At 40.7% G+C, this 15,864-nt stretch overlaps 1 protein-coding gene across 1 annotated transcript in view; it reads right to left on the reverse strand.

The window, feature by feature from the left end:
* Positions 1–15,864, reverse strand: part of Ryr3 (ryanodine receptor 3) — a 595,983-nt gene that overhangs the window by 18,246 nt on the left and 561,873 nt on the right. The window contains exons 86-93 of the mRNA XM_017800130.2: positions 14,723–14,851; positions 11,290–11,394; positions 9,452–9,533; positions 7,484–8,814; positions 5,762–5,820; positions 4,659–4,830; positions 2,960–3,046; positions 1,646–1,846 (exon numbers count right to left, since the gene is read on the reverse strand). Coding sequence (XP_017655619.1) covers positions 1,646–1,846; positions 2,960–3,046; positions 4,659–4,830; positions 5,762–5,820; positions 7,484–8,814; positions 9,452–9,533; positions 11,290–11,394; positions 14,723–14,851 — 2,166 coding nt within the window. The remainder of the gene's footprint in view (positions 1–1,645; positions 1,847–2,959; positions 3,047–4,658; positions 4,831–5,761; positions 5,821–7,483; positions 8,815–9,451; positions 9,534–11,289; positions 11,395–14,722; positions 14,852–15,864) is intronic.

Raw genomic sequence — 15,864 nt, forward strand, 5'->3', positions numbered from 1 at the left:
GCTTGAAAACAAAGTGTTTCATTAGCAAGGAAATCCCTTACTATTTACCTTATAACTCACTACACTTTTCTTTAGGTCTTAAGGTTCTGAACAGTTATCACTGTAGCCTTCAACTGGCCTTGAACTCAAAAGCAGTCACCTAGCCTCGGACTCCCATGCTGGGATTGTAGGTATGAGTCACACCTCAGAAACTGCATTTTTGCATATTCACTTGCACATTCTTGATGCACTGTGTTTCTATAGATCACTAGTACATCTGCACCTCATTCAGCAAAGTGAGCTCTAGGATTTCAGACCCAGGAACAGCAGATAACATGCTCTTAGGTTTACCATGGCCAGTGTTGTGAATATTTTGTACATATCAAATCCTTTAATCTCCTGGAACTTCGGTTGTTATTCTTCTAATACTCATTGTTTGGGTGAAGAAACAGCACTGGGAGGTTACAGGGCAGAGCTATGAGTCCAGCCTAGACAGCCAGCTCCAGAACATAGGCTTTCATAGTTGCAGTGGCATCCACAGTGCAACACACAGTGCAGCCCAGGGTACACATTCCCTCCAGATGAGTAGACGGTTATCTCACATGGTATTATTACATTTCACCATGGGGAAAAGAGGACACAAAGAAATAAATACATTTCTTGGATTCTTTCCCAGAAGAAGATAACTTGATATACTGTCAAGGAGATTTCTTTCCTATTTGATAAATTGAAGGAAAAAATGTAATGAGAAGAAAGTAATTAGGAAAAAGAAATCACTCTGGTAACTAACCTTATCTGGTTGACAAGATTCAGCATCACCTAGGAGACACATGGGCATATCTGTGGGGATGTTCGCTGAAAAGGAAGGATACACCCTGGATGCAGGTAGCACATACCATGGGGTTAGTTTCTACTTCTGTGATCCTTAGGGAAACCTTAAGTCATCCATGTAAGTCTACCCTATTGCAGAGATTGTGCACCCTGCATCTAAATACAGTGAGAGAGGGATGGACTCCTGCTATCCTACCTGAGTCCAGCTTTCTGGCTGTTTCCCTGCCATGGAGTTAGGCAAAGGAATGCTCCATCTTTGCCATTCTTATCCAGTGAAGCTCCCAGGTGGCTGCTGACACATCCCTTTCGTAGGGACCAGAGGACCTACCCGATAGTGCCCCGTCACCCCACAGAATGAGAGAGAAAATGGTTGTTTTTCAAACCACTAAGTTTGGGGTGGTTTGTTATATAGCAATAGAGAATTGAAACATCATTGAGATCCATTTCATATCTCAAATGGTTACAACCAAATGGAAATGTACTTTCAAAAAAAATCCAACAGCAATCAAAGATCAAAGAATCTCTCATGACTAGCTTCATCTGTGACTTAGGCTGATGACTCAGATATAAAATCTAATAAGAGGTGCCTAAAATGGGACTCCTGGAGCAAAAATTAAATGTGTATGCAAGCTCATTTTGCAGATTCTGATTGAAATGCTCCAAGATGGTGCTTGAGAGTCTTCAGGTATAGGAAGCTCCTGAGTGACAGCAGTAAATGTCCTACTAGCCTTACTTTGCTAGCAACATCTTAGAGGACAAAGGACAGGCAGGGCTCAAAACTGACATTTCTTCAAGGTTCAGATAAGACTCCAAGTGACAAACAACTAACACTCACCTTCAGGCAGTAATAGCCCACCACACAGACTAAAGAGATGATGGTGTGGACAACAGCCAGGGCCCGCAGTGTTGGTGCCATATACCCAGTGCTCTCCTGTAGGACAAAGAACACCATTGCTTCTTCCTCCTCTTCATCATTAAAAGAATTCCACAGGTTTGCAACATCCTCAGTCTCTTCCTCTAAAGGTTCTTCAGTAACCTAGTCCAAGACACACATCCATGAACATCAGCAGGAGCCTCAGCCACTGGGCTCTCTCCATGTATTTTATATTGTTAACATGTTATATAAATACTACCCGCCCTGCTGAATAAGTGGGGTCTTCAGGTAACATACTGAAAAGAATCCCCAGTATCTCTAATACAGATAAGAATTAGGAAGAAACAAAATCTTTTGAAAAGAAAAAATTTTAATTTGGTGCCTTTATAATCCTGTGGCAAGAGAGGAGACAGAAACGGGGGTTGGTGCATAAGCACATCCTGTGCATGTGCGCCATTCACACATATGTTATATTTTCCATTTTTTCTGAATTTCCATTCATGGCTTCCGTGTCTCCTATGAACAACTCTCAGGATTTTGTCTTGTAGCTCTAACTGCCTGATAGAATTTATGTCAAACTAAGCTATTCACAACTTACTATAGACTTACACTTTTCTTCTATGGGTAACAAAACTCTGTAGTCTGTCAAATGGAAGACTGATGTAGATAATATACTGTTTTATAAAAATTAGATTGCTGGTTTGAAGTAGGAACCAGCAAGGAGTTAGAAAAGCCAATGACAGACTATTTTCAGGATCTAAGACCACTCTTTATACACTGCATTAGTGACCATTATATTCCTGCAACACGAAAGACCCATTCATCAATGTTCAGAATCTTCACTAATCTTGACTAGTACCTCTGTTCCCAAAGCCCACTGATTCCTTCATCATGATTCCTCATATGGGTCAGCACTAATAAATCTTGGTTAGCTTATCCTCAAGGAAAGAACTCTAGTATTCATTTTGAAATACCCCATAATTCCTAATATAAGATCTAGCACATAGTGGAAGCTCAGTATTTGGAAATTAAATAACAACTAAAACAAGTCTGAACTATTAAAACAGTCTCCTAATTTCTTTCTTGTCAGCATTCTCTTCATTCTCCCCATTGCTGAAGATCCTGCACTTTTTAAAGGTCAATGTCTTAGAAATTTCTGTAGACATTAGAACTTTTACTCGAACTAAGAACAAGAGTTCAGTTGCAGTTTTTCCCCGTGTGTAGTATACTTAGTCTTTTGCATATTTAGTAAGTAACCGTTTGATGAAGTATCACCTTATAAAAAAGCAGGATGAAGTTGATAGCGAAGGCTACAAACAGAGCAAGGAACCTCAGGTTGTAGAAATTCCTGGCCAGGTAATGCTGAAAAGAAAAGGACAGGCAGAAGTCGAAGAGCTGTAGGCAGGAAAGAAGACTTCCTGTTTCACATCTGAAGATCTGTCCTGGCGAGAGGCCATTCTTCTAGGGCAATCCTGGCCTTGTTAACACAGGCATGGATTGTTTCGGGGGAGGGGGAATGGGAAATGTTGATTATTTAAAATATTTTTGGAATAATGTTCAAAAGAACCATACTTTGGCTCATGTCCCTGGGAACCAAGTGCCTCAACCTGCCACCAGCAAAGGGTCAGGCATGAGTGATCTAAACCCACAAAACACCCATGCAGTCCCTTCCCTGTACTGTGCATGCAGTACAGCAGACTTTGATGCTGAATTCTTATCCCTTTGTAAACCACAGAGGAGCCTCCTTCACCCACTGAGGGGCACCATTGTTACTGCCATCTTCCCTGGAAAACTTAGCCCTTGAGGACTGGACCTGTAGCTGCTGGGAAAAGTTCCATACTGCAGGGGGTCCTCACTGATGGTGCCAAGAAAGGTATAGTCCTGGTGAGTCAAAGCTGAACCTCAGTTGACATCTTATCAGAGAAAGAATATTACAAACTGTACTGAGGCTTGCCAGTAATAATACTTTGAAGGCTAGCAGAACAGCATAACCTAATGCAGGAACTTTTTTCTTTCTTTCTTTCTTTTTTTCTTTCTTTTTTTTTTTTTTAAAAAAAAAAAAACAAACAAAACAGGAAGATGAGGTAGAAGTGGAGAGACAACTCTGGCCCAACTTTTGACATCCTGAATGCCAAGAGTTTGGTCATCAACTTTGTAAAGGGTAAGCTACAGGCAGTATTTTAATTTTAAAAATGTTGGTATTTCTGTTATGTGTGTATATGATGTGTCTGCATGTGGACAGCTTGCAGGCATTGGTTTTCTTCTACCATGTGGGTCCCAGACATTGAACACTGGTTGTCAGGCTTAAGAGCAAGCACCTTTACCTGCTAAGCCATCTTGCTGACCCCAGTATTTTAATTTTGCCATGTAGCAGTGGTTCATACTTTCCCTGGGCCAATAAACTAATGGCAGAAGTTTGTTTTTTTTTTTTTTTTTTTTTTTTTTTTTTTTTTTTTTTTTAAAAAAAAAAAAACAAACAGGGTCTTCCTGTAACCTTAGCTGGCCTAAAGCTACAAAGATTAGGCCGGCCTTGATCGCACAGAAATTTGCCTGCCTCTGCTTTCCAAGTGCTGGGATTAGAGGTATGCACCACCACACCTGACACTAGAACATTTTTCTTTATCTCAACTGATAGGACTACTTCCAAAATTCTGGACTACGATCAGCTAGGTCTCCATACAATGCATGTAAACAGCCAGGAAGAGGTGTTCCTGCTGTCCTGAAGGGAAAAGGCAAGAAGACATCTGCTTGGGCAGAGGAGTTGGGGGTGGACTGTCACTTTACCCAGGTTACCCCCTCCCCCCGACTTTTCCTTCAACACAAAAAGAACACGCAGATGAAAAGAGGCAAAGAACAGAGATGAGGAAGGAGAAGAAGTACTTCTAAGTAAAGGTGAAACAAATCAGTGGCCAGCACTCTGAAGTCTGTCCAGCCAGCACCTCCACTAGGAAGAGACAAGTGCTGGATAGCTCACCAGCAACTTGGTCTGATAGATTTCCAGCCCTTTAACGAAATTGGCCATGAAGGCTTCAGGCTTCTCAGTCTTCTGACCCCGCCATCGTGTTTTCTTTGTAGTCACTTGTGCCCACGGGTCCTCAGCTTGTCCCTCCTCCTTGACTTTGTCTTCCTTTTCTCTATCTTCCATGCTGCAAGGATGAGACACCTACTGAGCAGGAGAGGAAAGAGGCAGGTCCAGCCCCAAAGAGAATAAATTAAAGAGAAATTGTGTTGAGAAAGGTATGAGGTGGAATTGTTCTCAAGGATGGAGACTAGAGGTCTTTATCAACCCATTTCCTGGACATCAAATCTCTATTTAATAAGTAGTGACCACTTTGATGATCTACAGTCATAGGTGCACAGACTTGATATATGTTTGTTCTGTATTGAAATTAGAGTTAATTCTTTATCTCCTCCAAAATGTTGTTCTTTCTTTACTAAGTAAGCCTTCTTGGGATTAGCACTAGTACCTATTCTAAAAAAATTATTTATTTATTTAGTGTGTATGAATGTACTGCCTGCATAGATGTAAGTGCACCATGTGTGCAATGCCTATGGAGGCCCGAAGAGGGTGTCAGATCCCCTCTAACTGGAGTTATAGATGGTTGCTAGCTACCATGTAGGTTCTGGGAAATGAACCCAGGTTTTTTGCAAGAGAAGCCAGTGTTCTTAACTGCTAAGCCATCTCTCCAACCACAGCACCGATTCTTACAAGGTTGGGCAGGAATTAAATGTGATATATAAAATAGCTGATCACAGATCTGCCATATAATAGGTATTCAAAGAACAGTAAACGTTATCATGATCAATATTATATGAAGTTGCTAAATATGCATGTTTGGTCATTTGTCCAGTCAGTGAAACCCTGATATACTATTGAGATTACAAAGTTAGTAAGAAAAATAGAGCATGTGTATTATAAAGCTGATGTGAAAAGAAGTATGTCCAGGGTTTACAGAATCCCTATTGCTTGAGAGGATAGAAATCAGGTTTCCTATTTACCACAACAATAGAATAGCAGATGCTATGAAGCACTGTCTGCCACAGTGATCAGCATACCCCAGGCTACCACAAACTTACTCTGCCTTCTCTGATTCTGCTTTTCCTTCTGCTTCATGTGCTGCTTTCATCTCTGCTGCCTAGATAAAAAGAACACTCAGTCAAGGGCTCCTGGGAGAAACAAGTCCATGATGGGCCTTTTTCTTTATGGACACAAGTCCCAGTGTCTTTTTTCTCTCCATTTCCACTTCTCTTAGGATTGCAGAATGTAAGTATCCTGGTACTCTGAGAGATGCTAAGACAGATGGCAAACTTGAGAATTCAGTTGCCTTCCTATTATGTATTCAACTCAAGCAGGCAACCTGCACTCAGACTTGAGAGGGCCCTGTGGCAGCAAAGAAGAGATGGGACACAGATTGAAGCAAGTCTAACTCAGAACCCTTGTCTATCTGACAAGCTTCCTGCCTGTCTCCAGCCTTCTTGCTGCCTCCCCAGTCCACTAGCTAATAGCCACTGCACTTAGAATACAGTCAAGCTCCTTATAGAGATCTGTCTATTCTGTAGATCCTGATCGTTCTCTGTATTTTAATTTTCATATTGCACCACTTGATGTTTCTTAGATCCAAATATTCTGACCTTTCCTCTTGTGGAAAGGAGTCTAAGTCCTGTGAACTATGGACTGTGCAGTAGTCACACCCTCTACCTGGAGCATGATGCCCTGGCTTTCCATGTGCCTATCATCCTTCAAGGCTTGGCTCAGATTGTACCTTTTCAGAAAACTTTTTGTTGCTCTGTTTTTAGTAGATGCTATCAAGAACTACGTGTCTATTCAGAGGATCTAGAAGAATCTACCACGTGTATTCTAATCCATTACCTTGTTCATTAATTTGAACGACCATCACAAATGGTAATTATCTTATTTACTTGTTATCTTTTCCCAATACAGGATTTCCATGAAAGCAAAACTGATCCTTTTCTTGTTAACTAGAACACAGTCTGGCACATATAATACCCAAATGAGTTTCTATTCTGTATTGAGGTGTTCTATGTCATGAGCTCTATCCAGGAGCAAAAGAAAATTCTAACATGCCAGAATGCCATCATGAGTTCGATGTTTTCAAGAGAAGGGAACATCTGGAACCTCCCATGGCCAATGGCTTCTGAATTACTGCTGTTTTAGTCAGTTCATCTAGTTGACTGAAAGTCCTATTGACAAAAATGTTCCAATTATGATGAGATTCACTGACATAACAGGTATTCAATAAATAATAGAAATTATCATCAATATTACATGAAGTTGCTAAGTATGGCTGTTTGATAATTTTTCCAGCTAATGAAAGTCAGAGCTGCTGGGACTATAAAATCACTAAGAGAAATGGAATGTGTCCCGTATAGAGCTAAAGTGAAAAGTATTTCCAGGGCTTACAGGATACCGTAGAAATGCTATCTCACAATAAGTCTCTGCTCACACTGTACTTTCTTCTCTATGCTTTCACTGAATGAACCTGTACACCCTGGAAACTAACCTAATAAAAGCCTGACCAAGGGTGATAGTCCCAGACCATTGTGTTCAAATTCTACAATGTAGCCTAGAAGTCCCCTCAGTGACTAAACACTGAAACAGCCATGTAAGTCTCTATGTTCCCTGATCTGGCATTTCTGGAATGGTAATGTCAGAGAAACCTGTGAGAACATGGATCAAGTACAGTGTTGACTCCTTTGCATACCAAGCCAGGACTGACTGCAACATACAGTAACAGTTGCTTTCAGGGGATAAAGACAACAGAAATGAATTCTGCTTACCTGAGCTTTCCTTTTCTTCCGTACAGTACTCTCTAATGTAGGGGGTTCATTCTTGCCAATGATTTCAGAGAGGTCACCCAAACCCACTTCAGGCCCATGCTTTAAGTTGCCTTCTTTCTTTGACTGGAGTCCAAAGATGTCTGACATAACGTCTGTATCTCCCTTCTCACCCTTTGCAAAGTGGACTAGCTCAATGGTGATACCTGGCTCAGTCACTTCTGCTCTCTCAGCCTCCATAGCATCATCATGGATCCCAAATTGGGTGGGGTCAGGCATGTCACCCAGGATTTTGGTCACTCTGATGTTCTTTGCCCCTTCTACCAGGCCTCCTCCAAACACTGTGTTCCAGAGGATTTGAAAGATTCCTCCTAATATGGTGAAGAACAGCTGGAAGAGCCCCACAAAGAGCATCCAGAAGAATGAGAAGAACACCTTCAGCAGCTCCTTGGCACTCATCTTCTTCACGTTCCTGTACTGCTTCCTGAGGTTCTTCAGGGTTGCTTTCTTCAGAACGTTGGTGACGTTTCTCTTTGCTGAGGCACAGGCCATGGCAAATGCAGAGGCAGCCTCAAAAGACTTATCTTCCTCCTCCTCCCCCTCAGTTTCTAACACGTAAGAAGAATCTTCCTTTTCTTCCTCTTCCTCTTCTGGTCTGTCAGTTGAGTCGGATTCCGAAATCTGAGATGCTAACTGCATTTCGAAGATTGTATCCTCACAGAAGTTCACAAACAGTTCCATCTTTTCTTGCTCTCCACCTTCATTGACAACATCAAAAATGAACTGTCGCTTAGATTCCTTCACTTGAGGCTTTTCCCACTGTGTTCGACTGGATTCACTGATCTCAAAATAAACACGCTCAATTTTCTTGGCCCCACCCATGATCTCGATTCGCCCCAAGTATGGCTCGAAGTAATTTAGCACACTTTCTGCTGGGTCCAACAGACACTTCAAGCGAGAATCATTTGGCATGTGTTCAGAAAGATTTGTCAATAACACCGCTACATTGAACCCTATATCCTTGGCTGGTTCATGGAATCGGTCTACAAAATCAATGTAATTAAACATGTCATTTTCATCAGCTTCTGTACACGAAAGGAGAAAGTCAATTTCTGACTGTGTGTATTGCTTTTGACCTTCCATGGCCTTCTGGAATTCTTTTCTGGAGATAATGCCTTTACCATCTGGGTCATAATCCTTGAAGGTGTCTGAGCTGGTTAAGTCTTTAAGTTTCAAGAACATGTCAAAGAATTTCAAGATCATTTCTACGTTAGTAGATGATTCTACCAGTGTGTCAACCATCTGCTTTCCAATAGTTCCATTTACCACATTCCCTGTGAGGCAGGTTCAGAAAGACATACAAATATATAAATAAACCCAAGCTATCATGTAATTGGCCAGGTAGATATTTTTACAAGGTTTATATGCCACATTAGTCAGCTCTTTTCTGAACGTGATTTGAAAATAGGAGAGAGTAGCAAGCCATAAAAAACTACCCCACCAGGAGTCCAGGGAGAAGAAACAAGAGGGGAAGAGGGAAATGGCCATATGATGGCCTCGTTTCTGTCCTGGGGACCAGAAAGTGGTTCCACTGTCAGATCTCTAGGGACACACAGTGACATGTGGTGTCCCTTTTATCCCCTTAGACCTAGGAGGGTGCCAATTAGATGGCACTGGCAGCCAGATGTATCGAAAAGCAATGGGGAGAGGGAGGGGATAGGGAAGAGCAAAGCTTGGAGGTTTTCCCCAGTTCATTCTGGCTTTCCTCTTGGTATAAAATGAGTTGTTTTCAGGCTTTGTCCATCAGACCATGTGCCCTCACTCATTTCTTTTCTTTCTGAAAATTTGGCATTCTAACCAATGTCATATGACATCAGTGACCTGCCCAAAGGATAATCTGTGTGATTAGTAAGGTTAGTGCTCAGACCAATTACAGTTGTGTGAATGCCTAGTTATACCAAACAGCCCAACCTTCCAGGAGGGACAGAAGCATCACCACCATGTCCTGAAGGAGATCCAAGAGTTCCTTCAACAGCTCGATCTGACTGGAATCCTAGAACAGAAACAGGAGATACCCCTGAGCTATCTGATCCCTCAGCAAAGTACAGGGCAGTGAGCAAGAGCCTGCTCTGGAAAGGTTAGGTGAAGGCTGGGTCACAGTCAGGAATGAGCTCCGTTCTCACTGTAAATGAGAGTGGCTTATATCCACTGTCTGTAGTACAGGGAGACTCATCCAACAGAGCTCCTTTACCTTCTCCTTCCTAGGACAATGCGGCAGATAATATCGATTGTTATTCAAAGCCTCCAAAGGACCCCATCTACTAACGAGCCTTTAGGTCTCAGTAGTTTACGCTGTTGTTTTATTAGAGAATTACTCATGAGCTTCATGGGAGATACTGTAATTTAATCAGGGCAACAATGTTAGAGTCACCAAGTAGATTCTCCTTCCTTTCTGGATTAGATCATCCCAATTCTAGCTGGTGGTGATCTGGATGCCAATGTTTCCTTAAAATGAAAAGTGAGACTTCCTTAGGATGGTTTTGATATTCTGTTTGGTTTTCATTTAAGCAATGCAGGCAGAGTATTGCAAAGCTAGCTCTGTGCTGCCTACCCTTTTTCATAGAAGGACTGATGTCTGAAATATTTGATCTAAGGGTGAAATTAAAATCAGGAAATGATGCTTAGAAGAGTAATCAGAGGGTAAATTTTTAAAGAATGTTCTCTGGGTCATATTTTTTACAGATTCTCTCATACAAAGATGATATGGTTCTTTGCCTAGCTCTTCAATTTCCTGAGGAAATTTTCCCTGCCTACAGTGTGGGTCATAGTTACATTGAAAATACCATAGCAGGATAGAATATTAGAGCTGAGAAGAAGCCTCAGAGATCATCCCTTCTAACTCTGAATACTTTATAAATAATGAAACCAAAAGCCAGAAGGGGAAAGCAACTTTCCAAAAGTCAATGATGAGGGGGTAGCAGGGTAGAAGGGCTCTTATCTCCAGAGCCTCTACACCACACTGCCCTGGTTGACACAGATATGGACATGTTACTGCCAAATTAGTAGTCCCCCCAGGAATTCTCTTCCCACAAGGCCAGAGTCAAAAGGGGAAAAAAATGAAAGGGTTAAACAGCACATTCCAGAAGAGACAAGGCAGATGTGACAGCCTTGAAAATTTCAGATATACATTATTTAAATTAATTCTGCAAACGTTACTCTAATCAGCCTGAAACACATCTTGAAGTTCTCCCTCATGTGTTGCCATGGAGAGAGGAAATCAACTACTACATATGCTACATTTATTTGTTCATAATAAATGCTCTGAGCGATTCTGATTCATCTTGCCAGAGAGATGGGGAGAAGAAGAGGCAGAGATGGGGAAGGAGAGGAAGCAAGGGTGAGGGAGGGGAGCTCCATAGATTAGGGAGGCATGCGGACTTTTGACAAGTGTGAAAGATCCGTAGATAGTTTTTCTAACAGACAAGACAGTGACAAGGAAACAAAAAGGATAAGCACCATGGAAAGCGAGTGTTGAGGCAGTTCCCAAAAGAGGAGGTTGGTGGGACACGAAAGGAAGCTGCATTCATGCAAAAGACCCTCTGGGTGCACCCCCTACCCCCTAACCCCCACCTTCCAGGCATTTAATCCTGTTTCTTTTTTTAGTTCTCAGTTTTAAGAATGAGACCTATTTTGCATGGCTTTCTCAGTGTTTGATTAAGCAGCCACACCCACAAAGGGAAATGCAAAAGGTGAGGACTAGTCCCAACATTTCACAGTAAAGGAATACAAGGGGGAACAGGCCACAGTACCTGAGAGAGCTTCATCTGCATGTTAGCAAACACATGGAGGAAGCCGACCACTGCATCCCATAGCCTACTGTGAGCCAGGCTCTGCTGGTTCCCAATGCAAGGGCCCTGTGGAGAGGAGACAGTCTGATTCCACTGCACATGCTACTCTGAAGCCTTTCCTGGGAGAGTATTTGACACTGGTTTATGTGATCTGATAGCACTTTCCCAACTCTTTGTATTTCATGGCTCAGTATTTTCCCAAGATATTTTTTTCTTTCCAATTATATATTATATATATAAAAAAACCCAACAGAGATTTCATAGTCCAGTGATCTTTCAGAGTTTATTTTTTTGTTTTTAAATGAAGAACAATATTTAAAATAACTAAATACTGAAGTTGAAGCAGGTTCCTGTAACATCTTCACTAGTTCTTAAAAGGCCTTCTAAGGAAATCAGAGTACCAGGGATCATAGTCTGAAAACGGGGCCTAACCTACCTGTTAACTTCAAGCAAAGCAATATACAAGTGCAATGACATGTGACTAATCAAGTTTTTAAAAGGTCATGTTTAACCACTTTTAGGATTTTCTTAGTGGTAACTTAAATTTCAGATATAATCTTAACTCTTATATGTTTCCTGAAAGCCAAATGTAGAACGACTTAATTACCAGTTTATATTTCCATGATAACCTTATTTTTTTTTTTATCATCATTGAAGTAGTACTCCTTAACTATCTGTCATAGACTGTTTCTTTTTTAACTGTTTAGTCAATCTCCATATTGCTCTTCAATAAGAAAGCCCTAAGACATGACCTCAAGAGTGGAAGAATCTTGGTAGGGTTCCCAAAGAGGAGCTCCTACTTTCCCAAATCACGTAAGCTTGTTTAAAAGTCACTGTTCTCAGATGTTTGTGCTAGTTAGTTTTTCTCAAGTTGATACAAACTAGAGTCATCTGGGTACAGGGAACCTCAACTGAGGAAATATCCTTTATCATTACTGGCCTGTGGCACTTTCTTCATTGTTGATTGATGTAGGGGAGTCCAGCCCACTGTGAGTGGTGCCATCCCTGGGCATGTGGCCCTCAGCTGTATAAGAAAGGTAGCTGAGCAAGCTAGGAGGAAGCAAGCCTGTAAGCAGTGTTCCTCTGTGGTCTCTCCCTGTCCTTATAGTGCTTGAATGACAAGAGTTAATCTCCCCCTTAAAACTCTTGTTTATGGCAACTCTCTTTTTTGAGACGTTCACACCTACCCTGGGGTAGGATACTACTGTTCTTTCCTTAATAAAAACTTTTTGGAGATTTAATACACCCTAACCTTGCTTTATTAAAACCTCTTATTTTCCAGTGGTATACTAAGTTCTGAATTTATTTTAATGAGAAAAGATGATCTGAGTGAGCTAATTAGCTCATGATATGGCTATTAGATTGGATGAAAATCGAACTGGCTCCCCTCCTATTCTCTTCTTTCCTCCTTCTCTCTCTTTTTTCTCTTTCTTTTATTTTTTTCAGTACAAAGGATTGAACCTAGGGCCTCACACATACTAGGCAGGCACTCTACTATTAAGCTATATCTTTAGTCCTTTTATTATTTATTATTTTTAGATTTTGAGTCAGGGTCTCTTTAAGATAGCTAAGCTAGCCTTGAACCCCCTCTGTGGTTCAGGCAGGTTCTGAACTTGAGATCCTCCTGCCTCAGTTTGCAGATAATGTTTTTCATAGAACATATTTTTCAACTCCATCATGTAAAGAAAGCATATAAAAAGGAGCTACACTCTGAGGTTTACTCTCAGTTTACAGAATGGGGTGAGAAGCCAGGTGTGGTGGTGCATGCCTTTAATCCCAGCACTTGGCAGGCAGATCTCTGTGAGCTCAAGACCAGCCTGGTCTACATAGTGAGTTCCAGCCAGCTGGGGCCCCAGTGAGACCCTATCTCAAAAAGACCAAAAGGGAGAGAGAGAGAGAGAGAGAGAGAGAGAGAGAGAGAGGGAGAGAGAGAGAGAACAAAACCAGAATGGGGTGAGAAAGAAACAAAGGTACACAAGAAAAGAATGAGACTTCCTCATTCCTTGCTTTTTCTTCAGTTTCAGCAAACTGATGCAATCACCGACATTATTCTTTGTAAGTCTTGTACAATCCTAATTCCATGACTTTTCAAAAGACTGACCCATAAAATATACCATTTTCTGTATCCATCCACAGCCCATGAATCCCTGTGAAGATGTTGAGCCCTGGGGCTCATAAGAGCATTCTCCTCCTCTGAACTCATGCATATGTGGGTTTTTTGATTGTTTTATTTCTCTGTTGTTTTCTGAGAGTTATAGTATGCAACACAGGCTGTCTTCAAATTCATAATTCTTGTGCTTCTGCATGTTTGCTACTTAATATCTATATGATTATTTCAAATTATGTGTGATCATTCTGCATTAAATAATTTTCATCATCTGGGTGTATTTTTCCAATTACACTGTAAGCACTTTAATGATGAGGCAATGTATGATACTTTTCTTTTTCCAGGAGCCAAGCTGAGAGCATAATCTAATGCTTTGTTCACTGAATAAATGAGCAAAGATTTTATTATTGAATCTCTTGGTTATGATAATATAAAGATGAAATGTTAATTTTGGTTTTTAAAAAACTTTGTATCACAGAAGGCTCATGTGGAGCTGAATTGTGCCTGAACACATCATCTGTTCTTTTTTGCAACAGGTTGACCACTGTATGAATGAACTGACAATGCTTCGGACAGAAAAAGAGCACTAGAAGATCTGGACATTCACCCTGAAATTCACTTGCAGACCGGACTGCCACTGTATCTTGTTTATGTGTTTCTGAGGTTATTTCTTCCATAGTAGGAACTCAGTGATTCTGGATTTTTGGTTTATTTGATTTTGTGACAGGGTCTCATTATGTAGCCCAGATTACCCTTAAACTCATGATCCTCCTGTCTAAGCCTCTCAGATTCTGGGATTATGGCATGTGCAACTACAGCCAGGTTGGATTATGTTGTTGTTTTTAAAATCTCTACTCAGGACAACATTACTTATCCCATTATTCAATAATTCTATAAATAATTTCTCCACATCATCTCCATGCCTTCTGAACACCTGATACTGATTCATCAGACATTGTTTTATACACGAAGAATTTTAAGTTGAATAAGATTTTTGTCCATTCAAAGTTTTCAGTCTGTAAAGGTAAGCAAAATGTAGGTAAATGAAGGTAAAGTATAACAATACCATGAACAGGTCCCAATGGGGGACCACAGACCACAGGTTCTCAGTAACTGCAGGTACCAATGGTTCCTATTTCTAAATAAGAAATATTGTCAGTGTTAGGACTGAGTGCATAGACCAATCACTCTGTGCATGTAAATACTCTTTAGAGTCTTAGAGAATTTGGAAAATGAGAATGCGAAACATTTTTCTTTATTTTCAACTCTGTACTCAATAGCACATACCTGGATGTATTCCGTAAGAGAATTGAAAATCTGCTTGGTGACTGCCAGAGCTTTAGAAAAATTGTGCTGTCCAGATTCATCTATGATGTCCTTCCCTGAATAGTACCAGTAGAAATCACTGATTGATTCCTAAAAGCAAACAAGTACAGTTTGGCATTTCTCTGACTTCAGAACTCAATAGATAAGAATAGAGAGGAATCCCACATGCCTACAGCTCTGCTACGACAGGAGCCAAGGAGCCTATGAAGGACTGAGATCCCTAGAACCTTTCAAGCACAAACATTTCTCCACAGGGAAGAACATGTAAGAAGGAGAATAGACAGGCCTTCAGCACCTAAGAGACCATGATGTAGAACAACATTCAAAGTGAAGCCTGTCAGCTGGAGATAATAGTGACTATCCACATCATCAGAGTAATAGCAAGGGAGGAGTAGCCAAGCAGGCACCACATGCTGCTCCGACGCCTTGTGTACATCTCAGAATTCACCACCACTCTATGAGGCAATTCCTACTCAGCACATGGGTGAGAAAACCAGACTACAGAGAAGTTAAATAGATTGTTCCAGATTCCCAGTAAGTGGTAAAACTAGAAGGAGGAATTAGCAAAGAGAAAAGAGAATCTTTTTATACATTTGTGTAGATTTTCTCAATTAATTTGGAGCTTCATCCAGACAATTAAACAAGGTGACTTCACAACACTAACAACTTGAAAACTTAGCACATTCTTATTACACTGAGCAATTTTTCTAGTACATCATTCTTATTCACAGGTTCTTTTTACTGAATTTAAAATTTTTTATACAATATATATTGATTGTATTAAGATTCCCTCCCGTATTTATACCTACCCTCATTAACCCCCAGGCAAATTAATGTGCTCTATTATACACACACACACACACACACACACACACACACACACACTAAGGCTTATAGAGTCTAATTTGTGTATTCACGGAATATTTATAGTTCTTTCTTGGCCACTGTGGCTGGGTCTTCACTAGCAAAACTAAACCAGCATTTTAAAAAATTTATTTATTTATTTATTTATTTTAATTAATTAATTTATTTTTACACCCACTTCCCAGATAGCACCCTCCCATAGCCTCACTTCCCCCACTAGAGCCCTTATATTATGATAT

Source organism: Nannospalax galili, unplaced genomic scaffold (assembly GCF_000622305.1).
Source record: "Nannospalax galili isolate Female #2095 unplaced genomic scaffold, S.galili_v1.0 scaffold999, whole genome shotgun sequence".
In the NCBI taxonomy this organism is placed as follows: Eukaryota; Metazoa; Chordata; class Mammalia; order Rodentia; family Spalacidae; genus Nannospalax; species Nannospalax galili.